This window comes from Salvelinus sp. IW2-2015, linkage group LG20, assembly GCF_002910315.2.
Source record: "Salvelinus sp. IW2-2015 linkage group LG20, ASM291031v2, whole genome shotgun sequence".
Classification (NCBI taxonomy): domain Eukaryota; kingdom Metazoa; phylum Chordata; class Actinopteri; order Salmoniformes; family Salmonidae; genus Salvelinus; species Salvelinus sp. IW2-2015.
The window spans coordinates 34092959-34104727 of NC_036860.1; the positions used below are offsets into that span (position 1 = coordinate 34092959).

General features: G+C 41.2%; 1 protein-coding gene across 1 annotated transcript; it reads right to left on the reverse strand.

The window, feature by feature from the left end:
• Window positions 1-327: 327 nt before the first annotated feature.
• Window positions 328-11229, reverse strand: LOC111982080 (vacuolar protein sorting-associated protein 26B-like). Its single transcript, XM_024013629.2, has 7 exons — window positions 10813-11229; window positions 7333-7489; window positions 2611-2775; window positions 1993-2168; window positions 1567-1709; window positions 909-1083; window positions 328-433 (listed from the first exon to the last, which is right to left on the reverse strand). Exons 1-6 carry the CDS (start codon window positions 11033-11035, stop codon window positions 949-951), a joined length of 999 nt encoding a protein of 332 aa, XP_023869397.1. The 5' UTR covers window positions 11036-11229; the 3' UTR covers window positions 328-433; window positions 909-948.
• Between the last annotated feature and the right edge of the window lie 540 nt (window positions 11230-11769).

The window sequence follows — 11769 nt, forward strand, 5'->3', positions numbered from 1 at the left end:
GCAAAACTAACTCGCCCAATGTTAATGGACATAACTCACCTAGACAAACCCAGAACATGTATAATGCTGATAAAATATCAAATACATAAAAAAAATATACATGTTTGCATCTACTGATAATGACACAGTTTGGAATGTAATGTTATTTTTGATGATAGAATGGAATTCAAATGGAATGCAATGTTTTATACAAATAATTTGTTTGACAATTCAAATGTCATTTTCCCTAAGCTGGTGTGCATCTAAAGTTGCATGACATTTCGCATTCTGATTTTAAAGCCACGTTTATACCTTGCGCTAACATGCYGACACTGGACGCATACAGTGGACGGATAAGAGACCAATTTTAATACCATGTGTGTACACCACAAACCTTGATCAGGRAGTGATCTGATCATCTTGATTGGATGACGCCCATGTCCATTGAGTCCAACTGCCAAAGACAAGTACTCATTAAGAGATGCCTAAAAGGTTTCTCAACAGCAGCTGTTTATACCCTCGGTTTGACTTAAGAAACATKATTAATTCAAAGGACAGAAAAAAGACATTACGATAATCAGTACAGCAGAAAAACCTGGCTAAAAGTTWATAAAATATACCATGAGAACGCCTTATTTCTTCAAACATTGAATTATTAAGTGARATCTTTCATCCCTTTTCAYCTGCAGTTGTTGGAGAAAGTGACATCATCAGTGTTGTMGATGAAATGGCAACGTTGAAAGGGGCGAGGTTATAAATATATGCCTAAAATGGCTGCCGTTCACATAATTTTGTACATCACACATGCTCTGTRATAGATATGACCTGACGAGGACGCACACATTCATAGATGCAGTGAACACACATGCATTCTTTCTCAGTCGTAGATTCACAGACATGTTCCCCACATAGTGCTCACACACACACACCTTTTCGAAGCGATGGATTGTAGGCTATGCTGGGGCTTAGCTACTGTTCCTTAGCCTGGGCATGAGCTAGGGCTTTCTCGTCACTGGACGAGGACTCGAAGCGCTGTGAGGCYATGGCCGCTTGGTGGGACATGCTCTTCCTCACTACGTCCCCCCTCCTCCACAGAGTGATCTCCTAGAACAAGGCAACAAAACAGGGTAGCGTTAKTGAGGCACCAAATGMACAAAAACAGAAGGAAASAGGGAGAGACWACCTGAACTTGTCCAGTAAGAATGTTCAATATTACTTTTCTGTTGCGCTAATCAACACATCCCAGGTAACACACAGCCAACTAGTATATAGTGGTGTACACCTCATGTTACGATGCAGCATGGTGTGAAACAGGTATGATTGGACCTCTATTTGGTTTCCTTTCGTTACATCCATTATACAAAATCAATGTATTGTTACAGCCTTACTGTTACACAGCACACATGCACAGAGTTGAAATGAGCAATGTGCTGACCTTGACTATTGAGATATACCACAAATTAGACACCAATCAGACCAAATAGAACAACAGCGTAGCGCATTATGAACCAACACCTACCCATCTTCCATTCTGTCTCTACCACGGGTCTGGTGTTTGTACGGTCTCTACCGTGTGTCTGCATGTACCTGCTGTTTGAAGTAACGCCTCTCCTCCTCGTCTARGAGTACCAGATTGAGGTAGTACCGCACAGAGTACTTCTTGTTGATGTCCRTCATCGTAGGAGTGATCTCATAGCCAGCCAGAAAAAGTCGAATAGGGATYGACTCCCCTGAAAGAGACAAAACCCATGTTATTAAAGTGATAGTTCACTGTAAAATCCCAAAACATTTTTTAGACGCTTTCTGTCCACGTCCCATGCCCAGCGTGTAAATCCAGCCTTGTCAACTGTGCAGGTTGGTAGAAGGGGAAATCGGAAGACGGGGTCATTGTAATGGCTGGAATGAAGTGAATGGAAAATTATCAYAACATACAGTTCCATTCCAGCCATTACAATGAGCCCGTCCTCCGATTTCCCCTTCTACCAGCCTCCACTGGTTGTCAATGCCACTCACCTCTCACTGGTGCTCCATCCATAATCTCGTACTTGGCTATGGTGTCGTTCTCATGGTACACGTTTGTGCCCGTGCCAGTCGTCTCTCGCTTGATGATATTAATCTCCATGTGTCTGATCTTGATCCGTACCAACAGGAAGTAAATCTTCCCCACGATGACATCTTTTAGGTGGTACCTGCGTTAAAATGACAGTTCACAGCAAGAATGACATATTTAGGTATTGGTTTCCTTACCTTGAGAGCGGTCTATGGACAAGGAGAGACTGAAAACCAAACTGGTTTTGTTTAACTAGTCACTTCCATCAAATGCTAATAAACAGTACTGACAGAAGTTGTCATAATAACAAGAACTACGACAATGTTTCACTCCCCTCAAACCGGTCAGTGTTTATATAGAATTGCGACAAAAGCTACTTCAAATGTTCTATTATGTTCAGGTYGTTTTTCCCTCACAAATCATATGATATAAAAACGCTATTATCATGGGAGTTTAGGGAAGTTCAACCASGGAGACGGAAGTTTCACTAAAGCTCTGCTATCTCGCCCGCCATTCAAAAACAGGAATATCGCAAGCCTTCCAATCAATGTATATGATAAACCATGGTAATAGAGTCATACTTAGACTTGTTGTACTCAAACTCGATGTGCAGGCAGTCTTCGATTCCCACTTCCATCTTGATAGACGAGTTGAGTTCTGGGTACATACTGAGCGTGTGCACAACAATGTCCATTTCTTTACTGATGTCGTTCAGTCTCCGGCTTACAGTTACCCGCAGAAAGTAGCTGCAATATAAAAAAAAAAGAGTCAGAATATCAACTAATCTATTGGGTAATAATACAGGATGCACAAAAAAACTATTCAGAGGGTCTGCAATAACGCTGATAGGAGTCACATTSTCTCTATAAAGACCACAAATAGTTGGTGAGACATAGTAGAAATCAAGTGAAGTCTGAGCCATGATGCATATACAGTAATATCAAGGCAAAGACCAACAGACTCTTAAAGGGATACATCCGGATTTTGGCAATAAGGCCCTTTATCTACATTCCCAGAGTCATATGAACTCGTGGATACCATTTTTAATGTCTCTGTATGAAGGAAGTTAAGAGATAGCTTCACGAGCCAATGCTAATTAGCATAAACGCAGTGACTGGAAGTCATTGAATCCTGAAGGATCCCTTTAAAAACAGCTTTCATCCCATGGCCATAAGACTGTTAAATAGCTAACAACTACTGCTCCCCCTCACAACTACACTGCTGCTAAAATGATTATTGATTTGATTTATTACTACCACTATGCTGCTGTTCATTCATTGCAATTACCATTAGTATCCATGTATTTATCCTGCTACGGTCACTATTACTCCTGTTTACACTAGTATATTACCATAGGTATGTATATATTCCTGCTACCAGTCACTTTTTCCTAATCCCCACCTACATGTACATATCTACCTCAAATACTCAAGTATCCCTGCACATTGTACATTTGAGAATAACTCAGTGCCACAGACGCGGCCCGCTCCCAAGGACTGGCTCTCATTCTCCGTGGCCGAGTAAGACATTTAAGCGTGTTAACCCTCATAAGGCTGCCAGCCCAGACGGCATCCCTAGCCACGTCCTCAGAGCATGCGCAGACCAACTGGCTGGAGTGTTTACGGACATATTCAATCTCTCCCTATCCCAGTCTGCTGTCCCCACTCGCTTCAATATGTCCACAATTGTTCCTGTACCCAAAGGTAACTGAACTAAATGACTACCACCCTGTTGCACTCATTTCTGTCACCATGAAGTGCTTTGAGAGGCTAGTTAAGGATCATATGCCCTCTACCTTACCGGACACCTTAGACCCACTTCAATTTGCATACCGCCCCAATAGATCTACAGACGATGCAATCGCACTGCACACTGCCCTATCCCATCTGGACAAGAGGAATTCCWATGTAAGAATGCTGTTCATTGACTATAGCTCAGTCCTCAAAACCATAGTACCCTCCAAGCTCATCATTAAGCTCGGGACCCTGGGTCTGTACCCCTTCCTGTACAACTGGGTCCTGGATTTCCTGACAGGTCGCCCCCAGGTGGTGAAGGTAGGAAACAACACCTCCATCTCACTGATCCTCAACACAGGGGCCCCACAAGGGTGGTTGCTCGGGCCCCTCCTGTACTCCCTGTTCACCCATGACTGAGTGGTCACGCACGCCTTGAACTCAATCATCAAGCTTGCAGACGACAACAGCGGTAGGCCTGATTACCAACAATGACGAGACAGCCTACAGGGAGGTGTATTCACACCACTTGACTTTTTCCAAATGTTGTTGTTGTTGTTGTTACAGCCGGGATTTAAAATTGATTCATTTGAGATCGTGTCACTGATCTACACACCATACCAAATAATGTCAATGTGGAATTTTGTTTGGAAAATTTTTWGAAATTCATTTTTAAAAATGAAAGCTGAAATGTCTTGAGTCAATAAGTATTCAACCCCTTTGTCATGGCAATCCTAAATAAGTTCAGGAGTAAAAATGGACTCATTCTGTGTTCAAGAATAATGGTTAACATGATTTTTGAATAACTACCACATCTCTGTACCCCACACAATACAATTATCTGTAAGGTCCCTCAATCGAGTAGTGAATTTCAAGCACAGATTCAACCACAAAGACCAGGGAGGTTTTTCAACGCCTCGCAAAGAAGGTCACCGATTGGTAAATGTGTCAAAATAAAAAAGCAGACGCTGAATATCCCTTTGAGCATTGTGAAGTTATTATTAGGCTTTGGATGGTGTATCAATACACTAAATTCAGGCTGCAACAAGAAAATGTAGATTCAGTCAAGGGGTTTGAATACTTTATGAAGGCACTGTATATTTTTTACATAGATATTTTAATAGTGTGTTATATTGTAGCATTGTATTGATGTTGATTGTTTTCTGCCCAGGGACTACAAATGAAAATGAGCCATTTAATTAAATCTGATGCAATGGAATGTTGTACATGGTCCCTGACAAATAAATAAAAATAATAAATATGCACTTCACTTAAAAGACAAATGATTCTCTAGATTTAACATATTTGACGTATGTACAGAAGTTAAGAGACTGTAGATATGCATTGTACTGGATACGTGGAAAGTGGCAACTCTCTAGACTAGGCTCTAGTCTAGTCTGTCTCTATTTTCAGTTTCTATTATTTATGTTTCTATTTCCTTATTTCTGTTTCTACTTGACAAGGCAACAATTCTGTTTTATTGAATGCAAAACTCTTAAAATGGCACTCTGGAGGTGAATTCATTCAGACCCAAGCATTTTTAACACAGACAATCAGCTTTACGATGCTTCAAATGGTTACATTTAACTAAATGGCCTAGAGTCACATGCAATCCATTGACGATTACCTGTTACCAAAGACAACAACTAGAATGCACTATTATTAGGCGATAGAAATAACAGTGAAATCGCATTTGGAACTCAGCCCCCCTGTTTTGAGCCCCACATTTTTAGCAACAAAGAGGGGGGGGGGGGCTTGCCTGTTTTGCATGTTATTTTGGCATTAATACGTGTCACATAACAGTTTGCAAACAATTAAAATATATATATAATTGAGTTAATAAGCTGCATACAAACATGGTCTCTTTGTTTTCTTGAGTAAGGCAGCTCCAAAATGCTGGTGTTTCAGCCTTGCTCAGAGCTTTCTGTGGTGGTGGGGCAAGCCAGCAGAAAATAAGGAGCGTTGGGCCGTGGTTGGCTCAGTGTTCTGTCACTCATGGGGACACTACGTCACCACCAAATCTAAGAGTAGACCTCAAATTCGAGCCCTTTGGGTGCTGCCATAGAGTTACATTAGAAGTGCCCATCCAAGAAGGCTCAAGGTCATTGGCCACAGATAAAATAACGTAAAATCATGTTATATCTATCGTAGCTTTGATTGGACTGATCATGTCAACATCATACTTTCAAAATCTTAACTAGCATTCATAATCATGAATCAAGTCAACAATCTACTGGCAAATCCTTTTCAATCCTTGTCATATGAAGAGAAATTATAGATAAAACGTATCGGTGCTCATCAGCCATTAGACATAAACATTACACAACAAGTTAGAAATCGCAAATTCAACAATGAGTTGTTTGGAAGGAATCAGTGACAGTGGCTGTGTGGTCACAAATCTGGGATTAAGGGGCTTTTTTCCAAGTTTGAAATGATAAACATTCAAGATAGGCCATGCTATCAATGAAACATGATTTGTGCCACGCTCAAAACAACTTAACTCGGAACTGTTCAAGACAACTGGGAAGTCGGGAATAAACGAGCTCCGACTGGGAAAATACATTTTGAACTTTGCAAATTCGGCGTCTTTCTAGAGCTACGACCTGAAGATCAATGATGTCATCATGATTCAACCTTGTTTCCCCCCCCCCCAGAGTTCTCAGTTGTTTTGAAAGCACCATAATCCAGAGAATGCCAGACTTTGATGACAAAATTTGCACACGAAGGACTGCCGCGCCACCTTCCTGTGAGCACAGCACAACAGGTAAGTCCAAAAATGTATTGTATGCTGCTGCATAAATTATGTAATATGCTAGGGAGATATATATACTGTAGCTAAGAAAGTAGTACTAAGTGTATGTTGTGTAGTAAGACTAATAATTTGGTCTATTTACCCCTCTTAATTTCACCTACATGTGGTGCACATGTAGCGTATAACCTGTTTTAGAGAAATGTAATCATTGAATATTGTAAGAGCTTATATGCCCACTTTATTTATCCTACGGTTCTGACTTGGTGTACAGGGAGAACACTGTAAGAACGAACCATGTTCTGAAWTCTGTCGCTGTACATTTCAAAAGTGATAAACAAATAGCTATATTGACTACGTCCGTCGTAGCTCGCTCATTAATGTCTTAATCGAAATTACGGATTGCCTCTTATCCGCTTGTCGTCCCCTTATGCCATAGTTTGTACATCTCAATTGTCAGTAGAAACCACATTTGTTTAGGCAAGTCAACCATATCACCTATGTTTTTTAAAAAGCAGTAAATGAGGCTGGATGAACTGTTTCGCTGCCAGACAAGACTCCACTGATAACCAGGTGTAGCAGTGGTAAGATGTTGGGACTGCTGTATGTAGGCCCTAACAGTTTGTAGGTAACGTTTGTCACCATTATAGTGCAATTAATGTATTGTTTAGTGATGTGTTGTGGCTTTGCTGGCATGCATCCCACTTTTATAATTTTTTGCCCCACCAAAATCGGCAATGTATGTAACACAGTCCTATTGCGCTGTGAAAATGTTTCATGCATGGTTTGTTTAGTCTTGCCATATGCTTAATGTTGCTTACCGTAATTTGACATTCTGGCCCGTGTAGGCCTCGTATGGTTTCTCCACATTTGTGAACTCAAAGTCGAAGGTCCGGGACTGCGTTAGCTCTCCCGGTTGGGCCAAGTCTTTAACCAGAGACACAAACTCATAGTTGTTTCCCCTGTCGTAGTACAGCTCTGAAAAGAGAGAAATGGTTGTTGGTATCACCAGTTTACAGATTACTTTCTAATCTATCCCTTTAAAAGGTATTACATGTACTATAGAGAGAGATTCAAGGTAATGCAACACAATTACAACTGGTTACTGCATCTTACAAGGGTGTAAAAAATGTAAATGTTATTAGTCACAAACACATATTTAGCAGATGTTATTGCAGGTGTAGCAAAATACTACTAGATATCTAACAAGTTAAGTATCTAACAATTCAAAATAAAACAGACAAATCTAAAAGTAAAAGCTRAGTCCGATGATGCTGACACACCGCCCCAGACCAAATCGATCTCGTTCTAGAGTACAGGCCTCGGTGTAATGCTCATTCCTTCGACGATAAACGCAAATCTGACCATCACCCCATGTGAGACAAAACCGTGACTCGTCAGTGAAGAGCACTTTTTCCAGTCCTGTCTGGTCCAGCGACGGTGGGTTTGTGCCCATAGGCGATGTTGTTGCCGGTGATGTCTGGTGAGGACTTGCCTTACAGGCCTACAAGCCCTCAGTCCAGCCTCTCTCAGCCTATTGTGGACAGTCTGAGCACTGATGGAGGGATTGTACGTTCCTGGTGTAACCCGGGCAGTTGTTGTTGCCATCCTGTACCTGTTCCGCAGGTATGATGTTCGGATGTACCGATCCTGTGCATTTACATTTAAGTCATTTAGCAGACGCTCTTATCCAGAGCGACTTACAAATTGGAAAGTTCATACATATTCATCCTGGTCCCCCCGTGGGGAATGAACCCACAACCCTGGCGTTGCAAGCGCCATGCTCTACCAACTGAGCCACACGGGACTGTGCAGGTGTTGATACACGTGGTCTGCCACTGCGAGGAAGATCAACTGTACGTCCTCTCTCCCTGTAGCACTGTCTTAGGCGTCTCACACTTCAGACATTGCAATTTATTGCCCTGGCCACATCTGCAGTCCTCATGCCTCCTTACAGCATGCCTAAGGCACGTTCACGCAGATGAGCAGGGACCCTGGGCATCTTTCTTTTGGAGTTTTTCAGAGTCAGTAGAAAGGACTCTTTAGTGTCCTACGTTTTCATAACTGTGACCTTAATTGCCTACCGTCTGTTAGTGTCTTAACGACCGTTCCACAGGTGCATGTTCATTAATTGTTTATGGGTCATTGAACAAGCATGGGAAACAGTGTTTAAACCCTTTACAATAAATATCTGTGAAGTTATTTGGATTTTTACAAATGATCTTTGAAAGACAGGGTCCTGAAAAAGGGACGTTTCTTTTTTTGCTGAGTTTAGTTGGTTTAGCCATGGAAAAAGACAGGAACCTTCCCACTAGCCATGATTGGCTGAGATAATGGATGGGCTGGACATGCCGGGAGATGAGTTTGGATTGGTCTGCCGCACCGTTTTTGAAAGATATAACATTAGCCATCGAGAACTACAAAAGTTGCAARTTCTCAACAACATTGATGCCCTGAATTTACCAGGCGTTATCGACAGATCAGTTGGAAAAAATGATGGGCTACTTTCTGCACACGCCACTGTGAACCAAAGTGACTTGAAACAACACTGGCCAAACAAGATGTAGCTACAAACAAAATGAAGTTAAATAGTTCCAGTCTGTCGTGAAGCATTCATCCATGCATATGGGTAAGAGTCTAGCTATAGTTTCAGATATAAATTACTAGTTTTTTCAGAAAGTCATTTTCATTGCAAGTTAAAGCATACTGTTAGCTAGCTGGCTCACTAGCTAATGTTACGTGTATGATCTGTGTAGTAATATTATTTGAATCTGAAACCCATTTGTATTGCTAGTTATAGCCTAATGTTAGCTAGCTAACATTGAACCTAATTTGTTAGCTTTAGCTACCTGCAGATTCATACTACAGCTATGATAATGTTTGCATTGGTGGTAGTAGTAGGAGTTGGGATTATTCCGGTCCATTGTTTAGCTAGCTACATGTCTAAACAAAAGTGTCCACTTTGGCCGGATTAGTACATGACCCATCAAATTAGCCAGGTGTGTCTGGGGGTGATTACGGCCATCTATTGTATTTCATGAACATGTGTACATGTCTAGAGAATAGTGACCCATCCACTAAGCTAGATGTGGCTTGGTGGGTGGTTACAGCATTTCCTTCACATGACCCATCAATTTAGACAAGTGTCAGGTAAGCGTCTTCTAATAATGACAAAAATATTGTATCTGGACACTTTCTGTTTTTGATATTGCTACCATGCAAGTAACTACTTCACTGTACTGTTTACATCTTCTGTATCCTGTGCATGTGACAAATAAACTTACATTTGATTTGATATAGGGTGTGTTTTCCACATGGCCTCACATGTGAATCCTTAAAGAGATGGGTGGTGCTAATGCTTAAGACGGTTGTGAACGATGCTGAATGGGCGTAGACAAAGACGAGCTCTCCAGTAAGTGTACCAAAACATCCAAGGGCCATTTTCTCAAAAGTGGAATTTATCAACTTTCAAAGCAGAGTTACTTTCTCATTGTTCAGCAACTGCAGTGTATGATATACGATTTTCTAGCTCCGAGTCTTTACTTTTAGCCAATGTAAAAACTAATTTTGCTACATAAGACTGAATCGAGGCGTTGGTCACATGTGGTTTCCAGTTTGCATAAAGTCCAGTGTAGTTCCTTGAGGGCCGTTGTGATATTGGCTTGAGGGGGAATTTTCACGGCTGTGACTATAACCGAAGATGATTATCTTGGTAGGTAATGGGGTCAGCATTTGATTGAGGTATTCTAGGTCGGGTGAACAAAAGTACTTGAGTTTCTGTATGTTATCATAATCACACCATGAGTAGTTAATGAAACATTACACCACCGGAGAGTCATTTTATTCCTGTCTGCGCGATACTGATAACGTTTATTACCATGTAGGCCTAAATGACATGATACAGACCAAGTGTAACTGACAGGTTAAGTTAGTCTCATGATTTTCACATCTGAACGTCTGACTGGTTAAGTTAGCCTAATGATTCTCACACATTGTTGAACTTCTGACCAGGTAGAATCTACTGTAGGAGAGTTCCTGTGGCACAATGGTTCTTCTGTTGATCACTTCCAGTATCACGACGCTTTAACCCGTGCCCAAGTTGCATGCAGTGAATGAGCATGGCATGGCTACGTGTTGCGTCACTGTTCAATCATAGGACACAGATAGCTAATTTGATCAGCCTGGCAATTAATTAGGATGACAATATCATGAATAGAGACTTGTTAATGTTTTGCACCATGGATAATTGTGTAGCTTATTTTGGTAGTGACAACACAAAGATGGGTCTTTGTCACACTTACCAATTTTACCAATAAACTCGATTCTGATGCCTTGATGCTCGAGTCTTTTCGCTGGATTCTTCAGTGTTATGTTGACTTTTCCAGATACTGTATCGCCATCATAAAACAGAAAATATTGGTCCACTTTCCCATCTTCGGTCTTATGTTCGGCTTTCTTTCTTGTCTCAGCGTCATTCAAAACTATATCGATTTGTGCACTTTGACCAAAACTAAAAAAACTCATCACTGCACCTTGTTTCAGTCCCTTTGTAGATTCTGCATGTACAACAAAAATCCTACGTTACTGTATTTCAAATCCTTAGAGTAACGAGTGATGTCTTCCGAAATTTAGATTGTGCTGTACTATGCAACTACCTAAACTAAATAGGGCAACTGTTGATGAAGCAATGTCCAATGTTGAGCTTCCTCTTTAAATGCGCATGCGTGTAAGTATAGGGTGCGTTAGAAAAACAGATATTTAACAGATAGAAAAGAGAGAAACCACCTATGCCAGAAAATTATGATATTCTAAATAAATGAAACAAGATAGATGTCAGCTTCAGCCAAAGCTGTCAGCAGAGACCGAAGAAGTGACACATCCCACTTCCTCATTTTTTCTGGTTCAAATAGTCATATACTGGTTTATATACAGTCAACGCACTTAGTAGACAAGTCCCCGCTGCCTTCGAGAGAGCCACCCCTTAAGTAGAACGGAATCAATGGTAAACGGCCTGAGTGGGACATTTTKATTTATCTAATATCTTTGCTGTCAGCGTCAGATTCTGCGCGATTTCAACCCAACATTTCTGGTGCGAAAACAACCGCTGATGACGTAAAACAAGCGCGCAGCGCCGCGCCTGCAGAGTTGGGTCACAGATGTTTTATAACTAATTCAAGATAGACCACAGCCTGTCGTTTCCAATGGGAACAAATGAGTCATAGTGGGCACAACAAGCAAGGAGGTGGGCAGAGCCAAAT